Consider the following 22586-nt stretch of genomic DNA (forward strand, 5'->3'; position numbering starts at 1 on the left):
CCCCCCGGCGAACTGGAACATTTTCCACGACTTTGCCCGGCTCTGCGAACACAAGAGGTGGGCAAGGGGGAGTCACTCGGAGCGCCGTGCAATGGCCAGCTTCCGCAAGGCGCTTATAAATGAATTCAACTATATCTTCGGCATCAACGACAACGACCTCGAGAACTGGCAGAGGTTGTGCCGAGTCGTAGGCGTTCCCGAGGAGAGAATTCCGGTGACTCTCAGGCAGTGCCGGAAGGTTTGTACCCCTCACCATTTTATAGAACATGGAGCTAATGGGATATCTAGACACTATCTACCATCCACGTAAACTTGGTTGACCTTGTCGAAACCCGCTACCCTGGTCGCCGCACCCCGCGAAGGTTCCAGACGTTGACGGATCTGGGAAATTACACTACACATGAGAAGAAATATTTCCCGCGTCAGGCTAGCAGGGGGGGGGTTCTGGGGAGACTACTCCGGCAATTTAGGAGGGAGTAGGAATAGTTCTAGGCTACGCCGGGGCTGACCTTTGGTCGCCGAATGCCGCGGTAACAGAATACTGCGAGAGTGGGGTTCTACTGGCAATATTTGAGACTCTACGTACGTGTTAGGTTGGAGCTGAGGTGACGGCGGAAGGGGGGATGTTGTGATGGTATTGATATTAACGGCCTGAGTCTATACGCTGAGAGCGGATCGCCACTTCCTAGACTGTAGTTGTATGTAGAGTTTTGGGGGGTGCTTTGGCACGGGTGCGCTGGTATGGAAAGAATGGAAGTGGTTGTATGGGGGTGGCGTTATGGGATTGAAAGGTAGCTCTCATTATTCGGGGGTCGCTATTATCCACTCCACTCTACCTTACTCTGCTTTACTCACTCCCTGGGGGGGAGGGAGAAAGATTATCCTTCGTTTTTTATTTTTTTGGGCACTTTTGTCTGTCGTTTCTTTCTTACATTCCTTTTCTTCTTCACGTCGCTCGTTGGATTGTTTTGCTTTTGTTGTGAGGTCATTTTTATCTGCACGCTCGTTTTTTTTGACGCCCCGATTACATACCGGTGCTGTACAATACACTCGTTTATCTGCTGTTAAAAACCTTACTTTATGACTTGTCTTACATTGCCGTTGCCTACCGGTACCCGTCTTGCGTCGTCCAGATATGCCGCCATACAGTACATGCACAAGCTGGCATAAAGTATCCTTACTTGTATCATACATTCGAAAAACAAAATAAATAAATAAATATGCTTTTTTGCCCTGCCGCGAGGGGGCAACCCTTGCCCTGACCGATCATTTCACTACCGGTAGTATGAGTGCTGTACAGTACCAGTACAGCCCCACCCGTAAAGTTCTAATACCCTCCCAAGTACCCCAGCCCTTGGAAACCCATCGCCAACCCTCTCTCCCTTATTATTCGGCAAGACAAGTTCTGATAAAAGTTTACAGCACCCCTAGAGGCGTATCCGAAAACAGGTAATCTAACCTCCTCTTTCTTCTCTCTTGTTGTTGCGGGGTGTGGTCCTTGGGGTGCGAGGGGGGATATGAGAGCATTACTGACGCGGCTTTACTAGTGTATAGCGTAGCGGTAGAACCCCTAGATAACGGTAACCCTGTGCTCCACCACTGGGCCGGACCCTGGATATACTGCGGGTATATTACCGGCAATGACTCCTCTGCAATTACGGTAAGGAGTGTTAACCCTTTGTTCTTCTAACCCAGGGAGGGAACACTTGCGGTAGAGTACTGTACTGTACATCTTCACCCCTAAATCTACCCAGCACTAGATCCCCCCTTCCCACTTAGCACCACCTTCCTCCAAGAATCCCGTACCAGCGCCGTATCGTAACCCACTGCCCCTCCTCAATTTAAAGTTGTGCTTTTACAGGGATTCTAGATAAAGTTAGTGCTTACAGAGATCATAGCACATCACTCGTTGGCGGAGCGCGTTCGAAAGTGGAATTACATAAGCCCATGTTCATATTAATCCCACCCTGTGGGGTTTCGCTCAGGTTCGGCCGGACGATCTTCAGCTGAGAAAATGTTTTACCTCCTGGGGGAGAGGGCAAGTTGGAGCTGAAATGTGTGGGGGGTCGTGTTCGATCGCATGAAAAGGGGAGAATCGTGACACGATGTTCACCGGGGGCAGGCCTCGGGCGAGCAGGGAGTGGGAGTTTGGGATGATTAAGTAACCATTTTTGGGACTCACGTGACTTCTACCTAGTTCTCCAGGCACTACAAGCTTCTTTGGTTTCAGATTACTCGCCAACGTCATGATCGCACAACCACTTCACAACAACCCAGCCTAGCACGATGCCCCTCCCCCGTCGACTACCCTTTTCGCCACACATCCGCCCACTACACGCTGTCACGTACTTGCTTGGTGTTTCCCTGTTCTCAATCTCCTTTCTCGTCTTCCTGAATGCCACGCTCTCCTTCGTGCTAACCGATCTCCTCCACAAGCGCTCGCATCTCGGCGACATTGTCGGCACCCTCGGTTTCGTCGATGAACTCGTCGCTATCTTCGCCGCTCCGTTCTGGGGTGCCATGTCTGATGGGAGGCTCGGCACTCGCGGGGTAGTAGTGCTCTGCTACTGGATTGTTGCCGGCTCGCTTGTGCTATTTGTCAACGTCCCGACCGTCTACCCCGGGTTATTGCTCGCCAGAATGGTATTCTCGGTTGGTGCGGCTGGCGTCGCGACGATGGTCTCTGCGATTCTACCCGAGATGACAGTCGCAGAGGATAACGCCGCGCCCAGGAGAATCATAGTCACACCGCCGAGCGAGAGTTCGCGTGCGCCGGTCGTTCGCGAGGCAGATACCCCGCTGGCGCAGTTTGGTGGGAAACTTGCCGGGCTGGTGGGATTATTTACCGGGTGTGGAGCGTTGCTCGCGCTCCTGGTATTCCTTCGGCTGCCCACTCGATTCGCCCAATACGGTCCTGAGGAGGCGGTTCGACGGACGTTTTACACGGTCGCTGCGGTCGCCACGGGGGTTGGGATCTGGTGCCTTTTCGGCTTGCCAGGACGCGGAAAGGGAGCTGGTCATATGAGCTTTAGGAGGTATATATACAGCGCGAGAGTGTGGATTTGGATTAAAATCTGGGGCGGATCTCCAGAAGCGTTGCCTTCGTTGCTATCCCCACCACCCTCTTCCCCGTCTGCACCTCCAACACCTGATTCCGCTCGATCTCCTCGTTCCGCCCTCCACAGCGGCGGCGGCTTGAGGTCACTGAAAACTGCATTCAAAGCCGGTCTTACAGACACCCGTCTCTCGCTTTCTTACCTAGCCGGATTCGTCGCCCGTGCAACATCAGTCGGAATATCACTCTTCATCCCCCTCTTCGTAAACGCATACTTTATCCATCAAGGCCTCTGCCCCCCTTCAACGCCCCCCTCGCCAGCCCCGCAAACCTGCAGGCAAGCTTACATACTCGCCGCAAAGCTCACGGGCACAACACAGCTAACCGCACTCTTGCTCGCTCCCGCGTTCGGTTTTTGGGCCGATCATGCGGCGGCAAGGGGTCGGCGGAATACTCCATTGGTGGTGTCGGCGTTCCTAGGCGTCGTCGGCTTCACCGGCTTCGGAACGTTAATATCCCCAGAGCCACGGGAGAATCCCATGGTCTGGGTATACGCTGTATTAATGGGTGCGGCACAGATTGGTGGGATCGTATGTTCTCTTGGGTTGCTCGCCCGTGCCGTCTCCGCTTACCACGCAGAGGGGGAGGAGGAAGAGGAGCAGCAGCCACTACTCCCTGGAGTTGGGACCCCTAGGGTTCGTGATAGACTATACGCCAAGGGCGGTATAGCAGGCGTGTACAGTCTTTCTGGAGGGGTTGGGATCCTCGCGCTCACAAAACTGGGCGGGTGGGGATTTGATGGTATTGGAAGCGGATGGCCGTTCTGGTTACTCGCTGGATTCGAAGGCGTTTTGGTACTCGGTGGTGTGCTCGAGGAGATTTTCGGATCCGAGGTGGGTGGGCAAAGGTAGTTTGAAAATGTTTTTTACCGTACCGTGCACAGCTTGGACACCAGCCGGTGGGTATATTTTATTCCTGCCCTAGATTCATTAGTCTTGTATACCTTCCGAGATGGCGAAGCGTCAGTTAGTTTCAATAAACAAGAATATGGGCGAAGAATCGCCGAGCAATCTTCAGATATATATTCGTGCACGCTCCCTCGCAACCACCATCCCGCAAATTTCATCCACCGCACCATTCCATCCCCCTCCGTGCTCTCCTCCCACCACCACGGTCCTATAGACCTCTGTCGCGCAGCATCCTCCCAACCTCGAAAAAGCCGCGCGCAACCAAGGCCACAAAAGGTCAAACCGGGCCCGAGCACTTCTTGTCGAGAGAAAGAGGGCGTCGCCAATACATAGCAGGCGGAAAGCGCATCTATTTATTCAGCCTGCGGATTTGACTAACCGACTGACTGACTCAGATACGAGTGAGAGGGTGTGAAGCGGGTAATCAAGTCCCCGCTCTAAGCTCTGTTTGCTAAGTGGGAGGGGGGTCGGGTGTGGGGTATATGAGTGATTTTTTCTTTTTTTTCTTTTTGTTTTGCGGGGGGGGGCTATCGTCGACCTGCATATCATATAGTCCCCCTGGACAAAAAAGTCGTCGCTGGGGAGAAGGGGGATCAGGGAAATCACAAATCCGCACTGCTCACCCCCCCCCTCCAACCGGTTAAAACGAGAAAAGATATGATGGATACATGGGATACATGGATAACTGAAGACCTACGGTAGCAGATGTGAAAAAAATTCATAGTTTTTTTTCTTTCTTTTTTCTATAATGTAACAAAAGCAGTTTGCCCTGCGCATTAATTACCGTAATGTTTCGGAAAATTAGAGAGCTTGAGCGCTGGGAATCTGCACGAACTCGTGAGAAAAAGGTGCTCGGTTTTTTTTTTTTTTTTGAAAATCTCGGGTTTTTTTTTCGTGTCTGACGGTTCACGACCGTATGTATGCTTGGGAGCTTAAGAGGGTCTCTCGAAATTAGAGTATCTCATCCATGGCCATTTTGAAACAAGTACTTGCCATCTATCCACCCCACCACACGGTGCTTCTGAAAATAGTCCACCGCCAGGTCAAAGAAGGTATATCATACTGGGGGTCTAGGAGTTCCAAAGCAAAATCGCCTAGGTCACCTTAAGCTTACATATAATAAACTGGAAGGAAGCCGGGGGGGGGTGTGATATGATACGGCGGGGTATTAATAGCACTGCGCGATGAGAGAGAGCTGGTGGGATGTGAACAAGCGCACCCTTGACACAACACCGATACTCGAGTTCTGTTCCCCATACGATTATTCCAAAGTGAGTGAAGTGAGTAAATCATACTCGAGAACGTGATCATTCCCCAAACTTACCACTGGTATATATTACTTGGGTACCCACGTAATCAGTCCTCCAGCACGAAATGCATGGAGATGCAGCGTTAGGAGGGTTAAGTAATCGGAGCAGGGGAGTTACTCAGAATGGTACTCGTATATGCAGGAAGAGTTACAGTACTTGACGGGTTGTACAAAAATTTCCTTCCTTCCTTCTATCGGCTCGGTTTTTTTTTTTTTTTTGTCCTTTTTTCGTTGGGTCCTTTGGAGCTTGAGTGAGGGATCTTATACTACTGGTGTGGAACAATTCAATTACGTATCATACCCACTCACAAAAGAGCACACAGGAGAGTTTGTACGGACCGGTGGAGTGTGAGACTATTTTAAATGATTGCCTACGGTAATTTTGTTTGTACCAGGTCTGTGTAAAGACAGAGTGAGGTATTGGTCAACAGTGAGTTGGTCCGTTAGCGCAGAGAAAAACAACAACATACCGGTATTACGCTGCACTTGGAATGTAAGTTAGGATTCACCCCGATCATGCGTCCTTTCGGTACGGGGCTGACGAATGGGAACCGAGATACATTGTCTATCAGGGTGCGCTTCGGGAGTCACGAGTTGCAGCACTGTGTGTGGTACGTACAGTACTATACACGGAAAACTAGTAGTTGTACATATTTTGTAGATGGCCAACTTCCAGTGCAGCGAGAAAAAGCATTCCCGGCCCAAAAGTGGCTCTAAACGATGACTTCTTGTCGCCACACCCGGGTGCCATGTATATACATATCACGACCTGTGCTCGGGCCCGTGGGTGCGCTCGCGTGGATGGTAAATGCACGATATCCCCACACACGAGTGGCGTCGGAACCGCAGAGCGTCATACAATAACTCGCGACCACCCAAAACCAGGGGTTTCCAGGAGAGAGTGGAAATCGGTAGGTGATTTGAATAGTTGTTGGTGGATCCAACTTACAGAGTGAGAATTCGTGCTTCTGATAGTCCTCCTCAAGATGCTTATCCCTTTCCCGTCCCCTCACGCTTTAAGCCCGGCGACGTGCTTCTATTCCCGCTTCGTCGGATTCTTTGTTCTTCCTTACCGTGTAGGCACCCCCACTATCCGGCTCGGCCGGTGATCGGGTCGAGTTTGGGGTATCTTACTGTGTGATGAAAAGAATCCCATACGGTAATTTGGGTAGATTCTCAACCGGGAAGATTCCGGACTGCGCTTGGTCCCGTGGAGGTTTGCGCTGAGGCAGGGGGGTTTTTTTTTTCTTTCCCCCGTGGCAGGTTTGGTGAATAGCTCAGCGCCGGATAATTCATCCCTACATCTATATACTGGGTCAGTATCAGCCAAGCCACCTTTGGATAAACTCCCTGGGTTCCGGAAAACGGGACGGTTGTCCCCTCTCGTTTTCAGCATCTACCCGGTATTAAGTTGTAAAGAGTACTGTACATTAACTTTTGCACCAAGGGAGTATCTATCTATCTACCCGTTGTTTTCGGGGGGGGGGGGACGGGAGGTTTGTATAGTATCTTGGATAAGAAACTAGTATTCATTGAATTATCATACCGGTATCAAAGAGCGGAAGAGAGAGAGGGAGTTTCATTTTCCCCCATTGTTGGTATTACCCATTTAGCCCCCCCGGCGTAGAGAATACTATCGTAGAATAGTGAATCTTGTCGGGAGTATTTGACCACCGCCGCCTGTTCCCCCCCCCCCCGTTGTTCATATCCCGACCGGGGTTTCCCCTGATATCCGCGTAGGGTCTTGGGCTGTGCGTTGCCCGATAAGGCACCAGTACCGTAGGCTATTATCATATCATACATACCAACGATCTACCCAGGGTTGGCAAGGAACCGGTAGGATAGGTCTCGGCTTAGATAGAACCCTACCGATCCACCTCCAGTCAAACCAGGACGCGTTCCAGATCTCGACATTTTTCCCGACCAGAATTCCCGGCGCTGCGCACGACGGACTGCGATCGGGAGTTGTGCGGCTCTCGGCGTCGTAAGACGCGGTAACTGGAATATACTGTAAGAACTTGAATAATTGGGTGGTACCATATCATATGCCATGTAGTTGGTGATATAATACCGGCTGTCTGGGTATTTGTAGGGGACTTGGTTGGGGCACAACAGGGACGCGAAATTTTAATTCCGAGTGATTTCTCATGTGCTAGGGCTGTAAAATAACCTTTGTCATCACCTGCTGCGCTCCATCCGACCATCACATGGGTGTTGTTCAGGGAAAAGGAGTAACTTCGCTTTTTAGCTGTTTTGAGTTAGGACCAGTTTAAGTTTGCATAGCAACCAACAACCTTTTGAGAAAAGGAGAAAAATGTTTTTTTCACAATAAAATTGAAATAGTCCAACCAGCAATAGACTAAACAGCATCAAAATCAAGGATATGATTGGACTCAGCTGTCTGTTTAATTCTATGTAAATATTTTCTATCATACAGGTAAATAATAGGTTCAATCAAGACTATCAATTGATAATACATATTAAAAAAAGTTAAAAGAGCTGAATAAGCACAATTAATAAGTGTTTTAACTTGAATCCACTGCCTTTCGCTTATTTTTAGAGCCAGGAGGTCTACTACGACCTCTTTTGACAGGAACTGTGGTTAGAGATTCCACCAACTTGTTATTGGAGTTCTCATCTCTATCTGATTCTTGGGCCAGCTTACACTGGACTCCTTTAGCATTAATTGCCCGTAGATTCTTCTTTTCACGTACAGTAGAAATTAGTTGATCATCTGGCTTTGAGTAGTACTATTAATTGTGGTACTGAGATAGAACATAAGGAGAATATTTATTCTAGAGATCGTGACGTTTCTCTGGATTCAATCCTGTATTTGAAAGTCCACATGGTTCAATTTTCATGAACATGGGTAAGGCAAAGTCCTTTTTTCGTAAATCCACCTTCATCCACTCATCCTGTGGTAGTCTCTTTACTTCAACAATATCTGGATTCAGTGAAAGAAAACGAAAGAAATGATAGCTTTGAATTCCCTTCATGGCATTCAAATAAGGCTTAAGAGCTGACTCCCAATTCCGAATCATAGTTTCTGAAGGATCATTGAAAAACCGTATAGCTTTTATATTACCTGCCTTATCAGTAGTATCAACCAGTACTGCATACATTTCAGGAGTCCAAACCTCATTTCTGTTTGCCTTTTACCTCACTGTTTCAAAGCCACAATCTACACTATTTCTTGTGTGACCCTTGATCTGGAATCCCAGTACAATTTCCTCTATATCCTGAGCTACAACTAGCTAACAAAGATACCACAACATTGTCTTATTCTTATTCTGGCCTCCACAATTGTCTGCCGAGAGGTGAATCTGAGCTTTAAGTCTTGGGATTGCGGTCAAGAAATAATGCAAAATTGACACAACTTGGTTTGCCCCCTTTCCCTGCTGTGCTTCTGTAAATATAGCATGATAATGCTTATTAATTGCATCATCAACTATACCAAATACATATAACTTGAATGGAGACCAATAGTACCATTGAGATGGCTATTGTGGTACTCTGGGTATTTCAACCACTTGTTGAAAATCAAAGGAAAAAGCACTTACCTCAGATCCCAAATCTTTTGCTTGTTGAATATCATTTTCATAAGCTAAACGACATGCTCTGTACTCTTGTTGATGTACTTGTAGTTACCTTACCTTCTCATCCTGCTGTGAAATTTCCATATTCAATAGCTTGTTACTATCAACCTTTTCACCAATACCTACTACTAAGTTCTCCTGACCTTTAGATAGGTTTCGCAATATGGTACACTCATCACAGACATTTTTGGAGGCTTTCCAAATTTTCATAAAGCACAATGTCTCAGAGCTTTTCTATATCCAATAAAACTTTGTAAAAGAGACTTGTGCCTCTACCTCATGCAAACCAATAGACATAAGATACATCTTATAAATTGCATGATAGGAAAGATGAGATGGAAGGTAAATGATCTTTTCTACCTCCATAGAGCGCACAACTTTCCCAACTGTCAACTTCCGCTTATATGTACGTGTTGTAATTACTTCACCTTCTTCCTCCATCAGACCTAGGAGAAACTTTTCTACCCTTATTATAGCCTGTGTTGGTATCTTATTAGCAGGAATATGGCTATGATTACCATGTAATTTGGGAATAGGCATTTGAGTTTTACGTAAGTAATGAATTAGAGCATAAAGCTGTTTTGAGGAAATGTTCCAAAAGGTTGTAAATACCTTTAGACATACTGTATTAACAAAGGGAAGGAGGTACTTAATCTTTCTATATTCCTGCTTACACACACGATAATCCTTATGCTGTGCTTCCCACTGCTTTGACAGTGTTTTGTTATTTGATAACTGGGGTGTTAGAAGGTATGTTATCATTACCTTTTTCTCTTTTCTTAACAGTCCATCATGATAGGTAAGTCATTTTATCTATGTTTCAGGATCTGCTTTCTGAACACACTTTTGTGAGCAAGAACAGGCATGAAGGAGTGTTTTCAAGTGCTGGGTAGGCATCTCAGCTAGTTCATCATCCTCAATATCTTGTCAAGTTTATTCTCTTAGTATTAACACGTCAAATTTAAAGCAATTAGAATTAAGACTTACCGGCACCAGATAAACTTTGATTATCAATTGTACTACTATCAGACCCCGAGTCTGAGCTATCAGCATAACTCTCAGAAGAGCAAGAACTAGAATCTCTATCCATAGTTATTTTCAAACTAATTAGATCAAAAAGAATCTTTAGAAACTGGAAATTGTGATATAAGAAGAGGTTTGTGGTCAGGAAGGAAGTAAAAGTATTAAGATTCTCTTTCAAATAGACTTATCTATCAGCTATCTTACAGTAACCTTCTCTCTAACCTAACTAGGAGATAATTGCACTCTATTTCATCAAATCTCACTCTTATAATTCATATGAGAAGTTTTACCTATACCCTTATTTTTACTTTTATTGCATTTGGTCTTCTTGGTACAGGTTAATTATGTCTGTTACTTTTCAAGAAAGTGGAGACATTTCAATAAACCTTAAAATAACTATAGATTCTACTCCTGAAAATATTTGAAAATTTAGACACATGTGCATTCAGGAGTGGGCTATATTTCTATGTAAAAAAGTATTTTACGACAAATTTTCAAAATAATCATTACAAGTGGACTGTTGGTTCAATTTTAAAATTAAATATATTTCAAGAGGTCCAGGGGGTACTCTACCCTGTAGCAAATACTGAGAGCCATTCAACTTGTTTTGTGGTTGTTGGCAATCTTGGTACTTTTCGCTGAAATGCACCCACATGAACGTGCGGGAATTGCGCGGCAAACGTAATACCGCTGGGAGGCTATAAAGGATAAATGAATGGTGTTGGGAATGTAATACGTGGACATAGTTTTCAACGTAGTCACGGATCCGGGGTTCATAGAGAAAAGAGAGTAATTTATCTCTTCCCGTATTATCTAGTGCTGGATGAATTTTTCTGCTGGGAATGAGTTTGAGTTTTTTTTCTTTTCTTTCTTCTTCCTTTTACGAGAGGGGTTCTGTTTTTGGCATCTTGAATTGTTTTGGATCGATATTATAATAATATAATAATTATTGATGATTAAATTTTGATAACGAGGTTGTTATTCTTTTGTTATGGGGCGGGGTGATATCGTACTTTCCATGGGTTTTAAAAAACGTCTATCATACGGACTTGACAAAAAAAAAAAAAAAAAAAAAAAACACATGTTAGAATATAAAGGAGCGATTTCTTATCCTCCCACTTTATTCATTGAACGATCCTCGAGCCCAGGACTTTTAGTATGCCTCCACTTGGTAGGTTAGTTTAATATATACCTATAGAGGTGGTCCAATGAACCCCCCCCCCCTCCTCAAGATGTCCGGGGCGGTGGGGAATTGGTGTCGATACACGCTCCATCCTACTTTACTGTTTAGTAGAGCTACGATGCACTACAACTAAGGGTCCCGCTTCCCAAGAAGGTGTTACCGATATCACAAGTCTAGGGCTTTCCCGGTCATGCACAATACCCGACCAAGATGTGTGCACTTCTGCCCGGATTCCAGGATAGAAACCCCATCTGTTGGGCGGGGGAATGGCTAATAGAGTTTTCAATCCCCCTTTCATCCGGCATGTGCATAGAACGTCGTCGAGTTAGTGGCCGACAGCGGATCCAACTCTTGGTAAAATCCAGTGCTTAAACGGGCAATTAAAGGCGGTACAGTACATGGCGCCGCTTCTGCAAGGAGCTCTACTCGAGTACTTTACTGTACTGTACTGTACATCCAACCCGACTGGGACATAACGGCATTGACTTGGCCGCAAACACGCAGTGCAACCTCACTCACCTCACGCCCCCCACAGGAAGACGTTATACCTTAACCAGGAATGTCAGAAACTCTATCCTGCGCCGCCGACACCCCTTCAAAAGCACATCCCTGACCCGGTGGTGAGGGTGGACCCGATGACCGGATCTTTGGGATCTCGGTGCTACCCCGGGAGCAAGGTTTTTATCCAACAGCCAGCAGCTCGTCCCATGAGCCCGGTACAGGGTTATCCCGTTAGCTCACCGGTATTCTCGTGTATGTCAGTCTGTTTTACGGATAAAGATGTTCTTGCCATGTAATCTGCCTCAATGATCCCTTTTGACCGGTCTACGCCGTGCATATGCGTTGTTTGCAGCGCGGTCCCGGGACCCTGGTTGAGCTATGGGACTGAGATTTGGGGATTTGTTTGGGGGGGGGGAGGGTTGCTTGCACCCTTGGTCGGTGATCTTGGTGGGGTTCGTGGTCACCTCAACTTAAAGTACAGTACCTCACTGCGACCCAGAATGGGCTGTGACGTGAAATGACGTTTCTGGCGGATGACCTGCTTAGTAATCAGAGCCAATCTTTGTTGCCATTATATTTTGTTTCATGTCACACCCTTCGTTTCGGGTCACCAAAGTACCGGTACCAGTACTTGTACTAGTACATTATCTCCCCATGATAACTCAGCACTCGTACAATACCAATATCATATCATAGCGGAATATCGGGCAGGGAATGTGCACTGTCCACAAGACGGTATTTGCCCGACACCTGCCGGTACGTGGCCCTTAGCCTTCGGCACTTGGAACTCCCGTGATGCCGGGACTATCATGAATAATAAGATCCTGTTTTTCGAAACAAACGCAACACCATGCCGCGGAGAGGCAAAAGTTCCCAAAAACCGGTCCCATGACTCTGGATGCTGTATGTACGGCACCAGATCAGTGCAGGATGAAGCATCGGATGGAAGCGATAACGAGGTCCTACTGGTCGCCCATATCACCAACTTCACCAATGACTGGAATACGGTCCCAGTGTAAGCAGCTGGGCGTATGACGCTTACAGTTATGCATTCCTACCTTGCTTTGCCTTTTTTTTCTTCCGCTGCTCCCCGAAGTCCAATAGCGATTCGGCGATGTTTTTGGCAGGCAGGCGACGCTTTGGCACGGGCCTTCGGCGAGTGCACTTTCCTAAGGTTTATCCGGGTAACAGCGAGTGGGTGGGTGGCTCGGGCTCTCGGATGCTGGGCGCATCCCTAACCCTGGTCCGTGGGACCGATATGGGGGACGGTTGTAGGGCGAGGCATGATACCGGTAGATGCCGTAGCGATACCGGTAGTATCATAGCGCAATCTGCTCTGGCGAGCAGCGCCCGTATCGTGCGGTCGAACGATGATCCAATGGTAAATACCCGTACGCGGGGGGGGGGAACGGATCATTTCCTTCCTTGTTTTTATTTCTAGGAATGCGGTACTCGCACACGCGATATCGTGCCTCTATCAAGGATATGGTTAAAATTGTAGGAGCACTGCTACTGCACACTATCTCGACATCCAAGCCTCCCCACGAGAGTAGGGCCGGCTAAGGGGTGTGCGCGATAACTGCCAGAAGGTCGATCACGCGGCTCATTGTAAGCAGTGAAATCTGGATTTGATTTCCGGACGCTTTGCACGAAATATCCTGCCGATCGCTCCGGCGAAATGACGTGGCAGGGCAAGATTACTTCGTGGGAAAACTGGTGGCCGTGGGGAAACTTGGATACCGTAGAGGTTGTGTCAGTGATAAGTACGAGTACTGTACTCTACCGGTACCCTACCGCAAATACCGGGACTATGCTCGAGTGAGCACTCAAGCACTAACCAAGAGCAGTGTACTGTACTTATCATAGTACTGTACAGTACTCGTACTTCGAATTCACGGCTATGGGTCGGTTGTATGATAGACTACCGACTGACGTGCCCATCGTATCATGACCTGGGAAGAGTAACAGGATATGGGAAGTGACGACTCGGTAAGGGTTGTCGTGGTAGCGACCACCGTTCCTTGATGCCTAATGCGCACTGAACTCTCTACAAGTGAGGAGGACCCAAGGCATTGCGCCAAAAAAAGAGAGGAAAAGAGAAAAAAAGAAAAGAGGACACTTTCGCACCCTTCAGCGGGCTATTGACGTGGGTGCTATGAGAGCCACTCCGATGACACACGAAAGAAATTGTGCGCTTCGCGATCACGATGAGTTCTTCTGATCCACGCCGCAGCAGAGGATGCACCCTCTGTTTACCATTAACCAGGCTCTCGGGATAGGCCGAACCCGTCACATGAGGGTGCATCACGTAGCCCTACCTACTCTATGAATCCCATCAGCAGCAACATGCAAAGCCCTGGAGATCCTTGCAAGCGAGGAACGAATACCGGGTGGTTGTCTCACATGGCGTCGCTCTTCTTGTCCTCTTCCGCAGGGAGTCTGTTGCTGTTGTCCATGCAACCGCCTTCAATGGGGAAGTGAGGGACAGCGGGGGGAAGCGGGGGAGGGAACAAGAGGTCGCGGTTATGAGAGTTGGATATTACTTGTATAACAGGAATGGAAAGATGGGACTAGACACCTCTCCATTCGCCCACGAGGGGGGAGGGCTCGTCTCGTTGGAACACGACCCAATGCACCTTAATGTGAGGGGGGTTGAAGAGCGAATGTCCATGTGAATTGCGGCGGCACTTCGTCATTGACCAGAGGCACGAGATGGGTAAGCGGGCGGTGGGTTGGTGGGTAGGTAAGGCAAGACTCCGACATGACTCCCTACCTACCTACCCACCCGCCAATCATCTTCCCTATCAACCGGAGAGCCACCGTTACCCCTACTAGAAATGAGGAGGACGAGGTGGTGGCTGTGGTGGGAATGCTTAGAAGTAGTTGGAAAATCTCGTCTCGTGGCATGCTACGGCTTATTATATAAAGGGTCTGCTGCCGGCGATGGGGTCATAGGGGAAAGGGAGATTCAAAGCACCATCGTATACGCTATAATTGCCCATTGCTATCATACCAATCCAGATTCAGATTCAATCATGAGCGAATTCGCACAAACACCAAAACCAACTACTACACCTCCGCCACCACCGCCTCCAAACATGACTTCTTCTCATGATACACCAAGCAATATCTTCTTCCCCCCCTACCTCCTCCAAGACGTCTTTGAGCATCTGGACCCTCTGGACCTGGTCACTTGTAAGCGTGTTTGCACACTCTGGTACTCCATAATCTGGGGCCGCCGCCGGCTGCGACAAAAGCTGTTCCTGCCCCAAGTCACCGCAGAGGAAGCCCCAACAAGCCACCTCGTCAATTCCCCGGATGAAGTCTACGACCTCCACCCCATTTTCAATCAAATCCATTTCGACGCATCGCTGGACCCCGCATCAGCCACCTTTGGCCGACAAAAATGCGCACTCTTGAAGGAATCCAAGGTGAAGGACCATTACGCTACCTACCCGGCGACTACAAGGGTTGAGTTGGACGTTATACACTTTCACCCACACCTGGTGGTGGAGAATGAGACGGGGGTGACGGTTTGGGACGTTATGGAGGCGTTGGCGAAATAGTACTTCTACTCCCCTCCCACTCCCTCCAACCAGATGCCGACCGGATCTAACATGAGAACAGCAAAGCCGAGCCCACACACTTCACTTTCCAATCGTTCTTCCAATCAGACATTTGCAGGAAGCGTGGGTACGACCAGCACCGGCGCATGCATCGCAGGGATTTATTGGGAATAGATAGGTAGGTTAATTTCCGCCTGGCCGGCCGGTGGGTCCTATTGGTATTGCCCGAGCTGATTTGGAAGCGGAAGCGTGTTCATCACCTTCAACGATAGAGACCCCAAAGACGGACGGGTATTCGTTAGCGATTCGTTCGAGTCGCGGGAGGGTGTCGCCGTGGGCAAGAAGTATAGGTTTTGGAGCGCTTTTGCTTTTTGCGAATTTCCGCCGAGGACCGAGTGAAGGTGGGTGGGTGGTGATGTGAGTTTGGAGTGGGGGGGGGAGCGATTGCGACCGTGATGGTGAGGTGATGATGATGACTGTGGCGCTTTCTCCTCTTTTCTTTTCTCTTCTTTGGGTGGCTTGTGATGTTTTCTCTCCCGTCGTTTCGAATTCTTTTCTTCTTTTCTTTTTCGAGTTTGGTGTGGGTATTTGTCGATTTGTGACTTGCGTTCGCTTATCGAGGAGTTCTTTGGGATTTTTGATTCGATATGCTCTTGTAATCTACCAATATTGGACTCTTTAGTACTTTCTCGTACTGTACAGTACATCGCCTCGTCCCCGCTATCTATCCACAGTACTCGTAAATTATTATGCCTGGCCATCGTCCGCTCATCAAAATCTCATCATCTACCGTCCAATACGCTACCAGCACTCCGCAGTGGGATACCGGCACTATACCCGAGCGATAAAAAAGGATACCGGATAATAGAATAAGCCTGAAGCTCAACAATAAGCTCCCCCCCCGACGATATCTACCGGTACCCACGGCCCCCCGCTGCTATCATATGTTAGCTTATTCCCTCCATGAGCCCTCGCATCCAATCCTTCATTCCCCGGCCTCACCACCTCACTCCAAAGCTCTCGTACCGGTATTGCCCACGGCTAAAGCTCAAGCCACGAAACCCAACCCCGACCGGGGCCGGGGTTCACGACGGAGTAGGTGCCGGTACCGATATGATACCAGTACGAGTACTAGTACTTTCCACGTTCTCTAATCCGCCAGCACGGGTCCAAATAAGCAAGTAGGTCTATGAGCACCGGGGTTCTCCGAGTTATGATACCATGTCGTCGGCACGTGTTATGATATGTCTCCGGGATGCCATGCCGAGTAACACAGCACCCGAAGAAGATTTCCTTCCTTCAACCCGTTTGCCGCCTTTTTCGATCGGTTCGTGCTGAGTTTGCTTTTTTACTTTTTTTTCCTTCACTTTTCTTTTCTTTTTGCATTTTTCGGGGGGGGTACGGTGAAGGCGGCGGATTATGGTGTGGTACCGGTATCCCATGGACTGCTGAAACGTTGAAGAAGAAAAAAAATGTTTGTGTCCCGTGGCTTTCGGGGCGGCGGCGTTTCAGCTGTAGCCGGTATTTCCATGGATTTGTTTGCCGTGTACAGTACGATATACGCGTGCGTGGCAGACGGGGCTAGATTTTGGGTGGTTTTGGGGTCGGGATGGATTCTGAGTCGTGAAATATGTGGTGAGAAGCAGGCCTACAGGTAACTTATGAGTTTCTCCCCTTGACTCTCGACTTGTAGATACAATACATGTGCATTAATTATGTCCTGGCCGATGACAATCCGGATAGGCGAACCGACGGGACTTCGAGTTGGAAGCTGCCTTGGGCCACTTGCTCTGACGCCGTGTCGGGCACCCCTGCATCTTGCGCTGTCGGAGGTGTATTTGCCTTCTTCGTGTTTCCGGCTTGTGTGATAGCACCTCCGATTCGAGGTATATGGTAATCCTCTCCCGTTCGCTCATGTCTTGCTCAATCGGATTAGTGTTTCCTGGCTCATCGCTGGGTACTGTACCGCCGTTTCCCCCCAACCGCCAATTTCATGCTCCGTCCCAGTTGTTGGGGGTAGAGAATTCAAAGGATGGGGGAGACGCTAGGATGCTATCTATAAAAGTAAAGAACAAGGCAGAAGGTTAGGAAAGCTGGAAAGCTTCGGGGGTTTAAAAGCTGGGGTACGATGCAGTGATAAGATATCTTTGCTCAATAACTTGAAAGTCTGGAAAAAGTTTTTTGTCAGTTATCATATAATAATAATTATTATTATGAAAAGAACATGCATCTAGAAGCAGGTATCATATGAGCAAAAAAACTTAAAGTGAACAAGCTAGCAAAAAAAAAAAAAAAATCTTTTTCAATTTAAAGGCATTCCCATATTTCTCGGAAAAAAGAATAAAAAATAACATTTGCTCCTCGTTGTGGCTAACTAAGGAAGGAAATATAAAGAAAGCCTTAAAAATCTCTTGAAATCCGCCACCCCCATCACGGTCAGATTATCTGTGGATGTCAGCGCTTCAACCCGTGATAGGTTTTAGTTTGGCAGGTTGACAGAATTGCGAAATACTAGTTAATTTAAACGAGATCTAAGGCATCCCCAGCAGTCGACCTTGTATACAGCCTCCTGTCGAAAAAAATAATACCGTAATTGGGAAACAGGGGGGGGTGTTGACAGGGTTCAACAGGGGGGTTGAGATATATCCCAATTTGTAATTAAACTCTAGAATACATGATAATCACCACCATGTATGCCTACTGTTGGTACTGAATACAGCTTGAAATCGATCCAGAATACTATCGACTAACTTTACAATTTCTTCTACTATGATCTTGCTTCACTCATCAATTAAGGCTTCTTTGACTTGTACTCAGCCTTACAGTCTTTGGTTACACTGGTTGGCATGGGTACTCGTACAATTTCATAAATTTTCAACAGAGTTAAGGTTCCGCGATGCAGGTGGTCATTTAAGTAAGAGGATCTTATAGTAGTGGTAGGATTGAGCACATAAGTATGATGAAATTGTACTCCATCCTTAGTGAGCTAAAGAGAAGAATCCATAAAGCAACTCTCATGATACCAGAATGGCAAGATTATGGGAAATAGTATGTGATTAATATAGGTTTAGGTTGAACTTGGAATTGTATCCTAATTATCATATTTCTAAATAATAACAACTATCTTTTAAACATCTTCCAACATCCCCCTCCAAACTATAACTGAATCTTCTTTCTGAAGTTTTGAGATTGGGTGGTCCTCATATCACTCCTCCTATATATTCAAGTACCACATACTTTTTCTTACAATTCATACAGTTAAATATAATATTCATCTGTTTATATTAAAGGCTTCTACTCCTGTATCTTCTAAGAAAATTGACTGAGAGTAAAGGAAAGATGTTCACTAGTAGTATACTTGTCATCAAGACAATGCTTCTGACAAGCAGATTATCAAAAATGTTCAAGTTCTTTCTTTGCAATTGAATTTTAAAGTACTTTCTTGCTAGCCTCAATATTCAACTCTTGAGAAATATTTGCTAGTTGCATATGACAGTATTTAGCATCAGAAGTAGCTAAAACTACAAGATGTTTTTTCTGTAAATTTGGAGTTAACTTTTCTACTAACTTAGAACTTTCTTTTATAGTATTGTAGAATTTACACATATTTGTCCAACTGCTAATATTGATGTAGTTTGGTTTACTGCTACCTTTTGAAGAATCTAGCATGCTGAAAATCTCTATACTTGTCTTTCTGCATTATTGTTTATAGATAAGCTTATATGATACATTTTAGCAGTTATTATCTAATAATATTATGAGATGTTAGATAACTTCCTACCTTTAAGTATTAGAAATATACTTACAGCCAATCAGGATTCTCATTCTGTACTAACTTTGTACAAAAGATTTATTTCTTTATTTCCTGATCCTTTTGACTAGAAGCTATAATGTGTCAACTTTTAACTCAAATTGCAATGTTTTCTGAGTTGATAGATTGTGGGGGGGGGTTTTTTTTAAAAAATAATAATAATTTAGCTTTCACAATATTATCATAATATAAGCTATTTCAAAAGTACATGATAAAGAAGGCAAATTAAAAGAAAGTGAGGGATAGAAACCATATCATAAAATGAGTTTGTTGGAATAAACTATAAACCTGAAAGTAGATGTATGTCATCATGAATGTAGCTTAGCGAGGAAAAGGTTTTCACATTACTTATCATTATGAGTTATAGGTATGTTAAGGCTTTTACGCATATGACTCAAATGAGTCATATGACTTATTATGTTATGATTTATTATGTTTCGCATATGACTCGATTATGAGTTATAGGATATACACCTAGTGAGTGTGCCTTACAAGTATGCCTTACGAGTATGCCTTGCGCATATGACTTATGTTTCACACATGACCTTGTTATGAGATCATGGATCTTACACATGTGACTACTTTATGTCATATCACTTGTTTATTATGTTATGATTGGTTTATGGGTTTTTGCACAGACCTCGCTATGAGATCTTGGGTTTTGTACATGTAACTACTTTGGTCATATAACTAGTTTGTTATGATTTAGTTTTATGTATGTGACTACTTGAGGTCACATGACTGGTGTGGAAAGAGTACTATATAAGGAGGCCAGTATGGCCGAGGAGGATAGGCTCTTCATGCTTTGTTCTAAGCACTTTCCTTGTCCTTACCATCACTCGACCTCGGTAGTAAGCATCTGTACCTACAATGATCTTTAATGCTTGGCAGTCATTTGTATTTGTCCAGTAGCCTGGCATTGAGGGTTATCATATAGCTGAGGGCTTGTCTCCTGGTTTGTATTTTGTTTTGTCACTAGCTGGTTATTGCTACCATGATACTAGCACTTCGAGCTTTTCTTTAACCAGTACGGGTACTTGATTAAGGATTTTGTTTTATATTTTGTTTTAAGTATTATTTGATACTTAGTTTGTTTTAAGTATTGTTTGATACTTGGTTTGTTTTAAGTATTGTTTGATACTTAGTTTTGTTTATGTTTTATTTTAAGTATCACTTTGATACTTGGTTTGTTTTAAATATCATTTGATACTTAAGTTGTTTTACCAAAGTGTATCACTTCATACCTTTGATTAGTTTTATTCATGCTAGACATGAACAAGATTTATGTATTTAAAAACCGCCTGATTTCACGATGGAAAAGGCAGATTTCAACAGATAGTATTTTAATTTACTTGATTGAATGGTTACTCCTTTGTTTTCTCAGAAGGCCTTTGAAGCCTTCTTTTCTTCTTTTGTTCTCACCTCTCGTCTCCTCTCTGGTAGAGTAGGCCACCTGCTAACTAGTATACCTATTACCGATAAGATGATTAGCACCTTGCAAATACATTACACTTTCACTGCGGTCACTTACAAGCACCTTTCAGTAAAAGATCTTTGGCTTCCTGTCTATCATCTACCTACAAGTTTAGCCTTCGATTGTGGGGATTGAAAATTGTATTTGGGGAGATCACCCATGTCGTTCTTTGGGCCAGTGCATATATCTTATTAGATTTTAATGGAGTTCTTCGTTCTCACGATACAACACGCCTACAAGTTTGTTTGATAACTATCCTGCATCTTTATCTCATTGTATCAGCTACATCACTACACAAGAGATGAGGGTGTACTGTTCTGCCCTTCTTCATTATATTTTGTTTCTACTGTTGGAATCTTATGATGTTCTTTATCACAATTTCCTTGTAGCTTTTATCCTTGTGGTATTTACAGTGGTTCAGTCAGGTATCTCCTCCTCACATGTTTCGTGGAGATGGCCTTGACCCTGAAAAAGCTTGACCTCCTGGTACAGCTTTTATGGTTGCCTGGGATGGTGTGGGATAATTGGCTGCCATACACTTGTGTTGTCTGTATATTGGGGTAGTTTGGTTGTGGATTGTAGTTGACAGCTTCATCCATTGCAAGTAAGGCCTACCTTCCATTAGTTTGCTTCTGTTTATTCACTCCACCCCTTCCTGTCACATTGGTTGGAAATGTCTCTCACACGTTGTTTTGTCTATGTCTTTCACCGAACCTGTAGGACTGGCCTCTGTCGGCTCTGCCTAACCTTGTCCCAGCCCAATTGGACATTAGTTTAGTTGGGTTGGATGGCATAGCTGGTACCAGTACCTTTGAGTATTGGTGCTGCCTCCTTTGTAGCTCCCAGGTGTAGCTAGTAGACTCCCCTCAGCTATATATTGTTGGAGGTTAGAGTTCTGTTAGTGTAGCCAAGACTTGTGGCTGCCTGTTGAGATCAGGTATAGGCTGTCATATGGCTGTTGGACAGTTGATCTGTCTGAGGGGCTGAGGGAGCTGGATGGACTCTGTGGCGTCTGGTGTGTGGGCTTGGAGAGGGCTGACTGGGAGGGGGAGAGGCACCTGCAAGCATCAGTCAGGCTCATGTCAGGTTGGGCAGGGTCTAATTAAGTGTTTCCAGCTACCCCTTGGCTGTCAAGGTCAAGTTGCTGAGTGCTGTATTGCTCCTGATGGACTGGCTGGTTGATGGCATCCTGTGCGAATAGTAGATTGCGACCACCTGGTTTAATATTTTTGAATCTTGCGTGCTGGGTTCTGTGGAATTTGTTTGGTTTTCTTGGTTTGGCTGTGATATGGTAGGAAAAGGCAATGCACTATAGGTAAGAGATAGACCCTATTAACTATTATCTGTCTATTACTACCTTTATATATTTCTTTTGTTTTGGGTATTTGGTTTGGTTACGGGCAACAGGTATAGGTCCTCCTCACTGGTACGCTCTATGGAGGCAACTGGCAAAGTGGATTGATAGGGTCAACGGCCTGGCATGTAGGTACAAGAAGTGGACATGTAGGTTGCTTCCTTCCTGCCATTGTGCCACCTGTGGAGTTAGATTGTTTTTAGTTTTCTATTGTGCTGGATAGGGCTGTGGGACAGTATATAGACCAGGTGGTAGTGTTTTATTTAGTTTAGTTTTTTTTTTTTTTTTGGACGAGGAACTCAGTTGGGTAGGTCTTTTGTTTGGCTGTGGGTACACTTAGTGCTAGTTAGCTTCATACCAGAGGGGCTATAGACTTGGACCAAGGAGGGCGCTGGGTTTTTTGATGGTCTTGTAATTAGTTCTCATATGGGTATAACTCAGGGATGGCAGGTACAGGACCATAGACTTAGTTAGCCTGTAGTTAATAGTATACTGGCTAGTGGTATCCCTGTACCAGCGGGTGCTTATTGTATGCCAGTGTTGGATGTATGAGTTTAAATAAAATTAGATTGAATTCTAAGTACTTTTCCTACTTATTATTTATGCCTTTATGAATATAAAACACATTTACACTCATTACTATTATTACAACCTTTATTACTATTATGATGAGAAGACTCTACACAAAGTAGAGTTAGAGTAAGCTTACGATAGATGTTACAGATAGAAGACATCGGTCTTGTACT

At 45.7% G+C, this 22586-nt stretch overlaps 4 protein-coding genes; 3 read left to right on the top strand and 1 right to left on the bottom strand.

The window, feature by feature from the left end:
- Positions 1-2286: 2286 nt before the first annotated feature.
- On the top strand, positions 2287-3966 carry GSTUM_00008395001 (uncharacterized protein; the record flags this gene model as incomplete). The annotated part of the gene is made up of 2 exons (XM_002840018.1): positions 2287-3104; positions 3186-3966. 2 exons carry the CDS (start codon positions 2287-2289, stop codon positions 3964-3966), a joined length of 1599 nt encoding a protein of 532 aa, XP_002840064.1.
- Positions 3967-3980: 14 nt separating this feature from the next.
- On the bottom strand, positions 3981-4323 carry GSTUM_00008396001 (uncharacterized protein; the record flags this gene model as incomplete). XM_002840019.2 has 1 exon in its annotated part: positions 3981-4323. Exon 1 carries the CDS (start codon positions 4191-4193, stop codon positions 3981-3983), a length of 213 nt encoding a protein of 70 aa, XP_002840065.1. The 5' UTR covers positions 4194-4323.
- A 10275-nt stretch (positions 4324-14598) lies between these two features.
- GSTUM_00008397001 (uncharacterized protein) lies at positions 14599-15889 on the top strand. XM_002840020.2 has 3 exons: positions 14599-15200; positions 15263-15379; positions 15450-15889. Exons 1-3 carry the CDS (start codon positions 14734-14736, stop codon positions 15598-15600), a joined length of 735 nt encoding a protein of 244 aa, XP_002840066.1. The 5' UTR covers positions 14599-14733; the 3' UTR covers positions 15601-15889.
- Positions 15890-17513, top strand: GSTUM_00008398001 (uncharacterized protein). XM_052355802.1 has 1 exon: positions 15890-17513. The coding sequence occupies exon 1, from the start codon at positions 17092-17094 to the stop codon at positions 17287-17289; it is 198 nt and encodes a 65-aa protein (XP_052211767.1). The 5' UTR covers positions 15890-17091; the 3' UTR covers positions 17290-17513.
- The last annotated feature ends 5073 nt before the right edge of the window (positions 17514-22586 follow it).

This window comes from Tuber melanosporum (genome assembly GCF_000151645.1).
Source record: "Tuber melanosporum whole genome shotgun sequence assembly, scaffold_46, strain Mel28".
Classification (NCBI taxonomy): Eukaryota; Fungi; Ascomycota; class Pezizomycetes; order Pezizales; family Tuberaceae; genus Tuber; species Tuber melanosporum.

What these genes read in the sequence shown, in the direction of transcription:
- GSTUM_00008398001 (XM_052355802.1), top strand. Translation starts at nt 17,092, where the DNA reads ATGGTAATCCTCTCCCGTTCGCTCATGTCTTGCTCAATCGGATTAGTG.
- GSTUM_00008397001 (XM_002840020.2), top strand. Translation starts at nt 14,734, where the DNA reads ATGACTTCTTCTCATGATACACCAAGCAATATCTTCTTCCCCCCCTAC. An exon ending in ATGGAGGCGTTGGCGAAATA is followed by an intron (nt 15,201 to 15,262) that starts GTACTTCTACTC and finishes ACATGAGAACAG; the next exon opens with CAAAGCCGAGCCCACACACT. An exon ending in GATTTATTGGGAATAGATAG is followed by an intron (nt 15,380 to 15,449) that starts GTAGGTTAATTT and finishes TGGAAGCGGAAG; the next exon opens with CGTGTTCATCACCTTCAACG.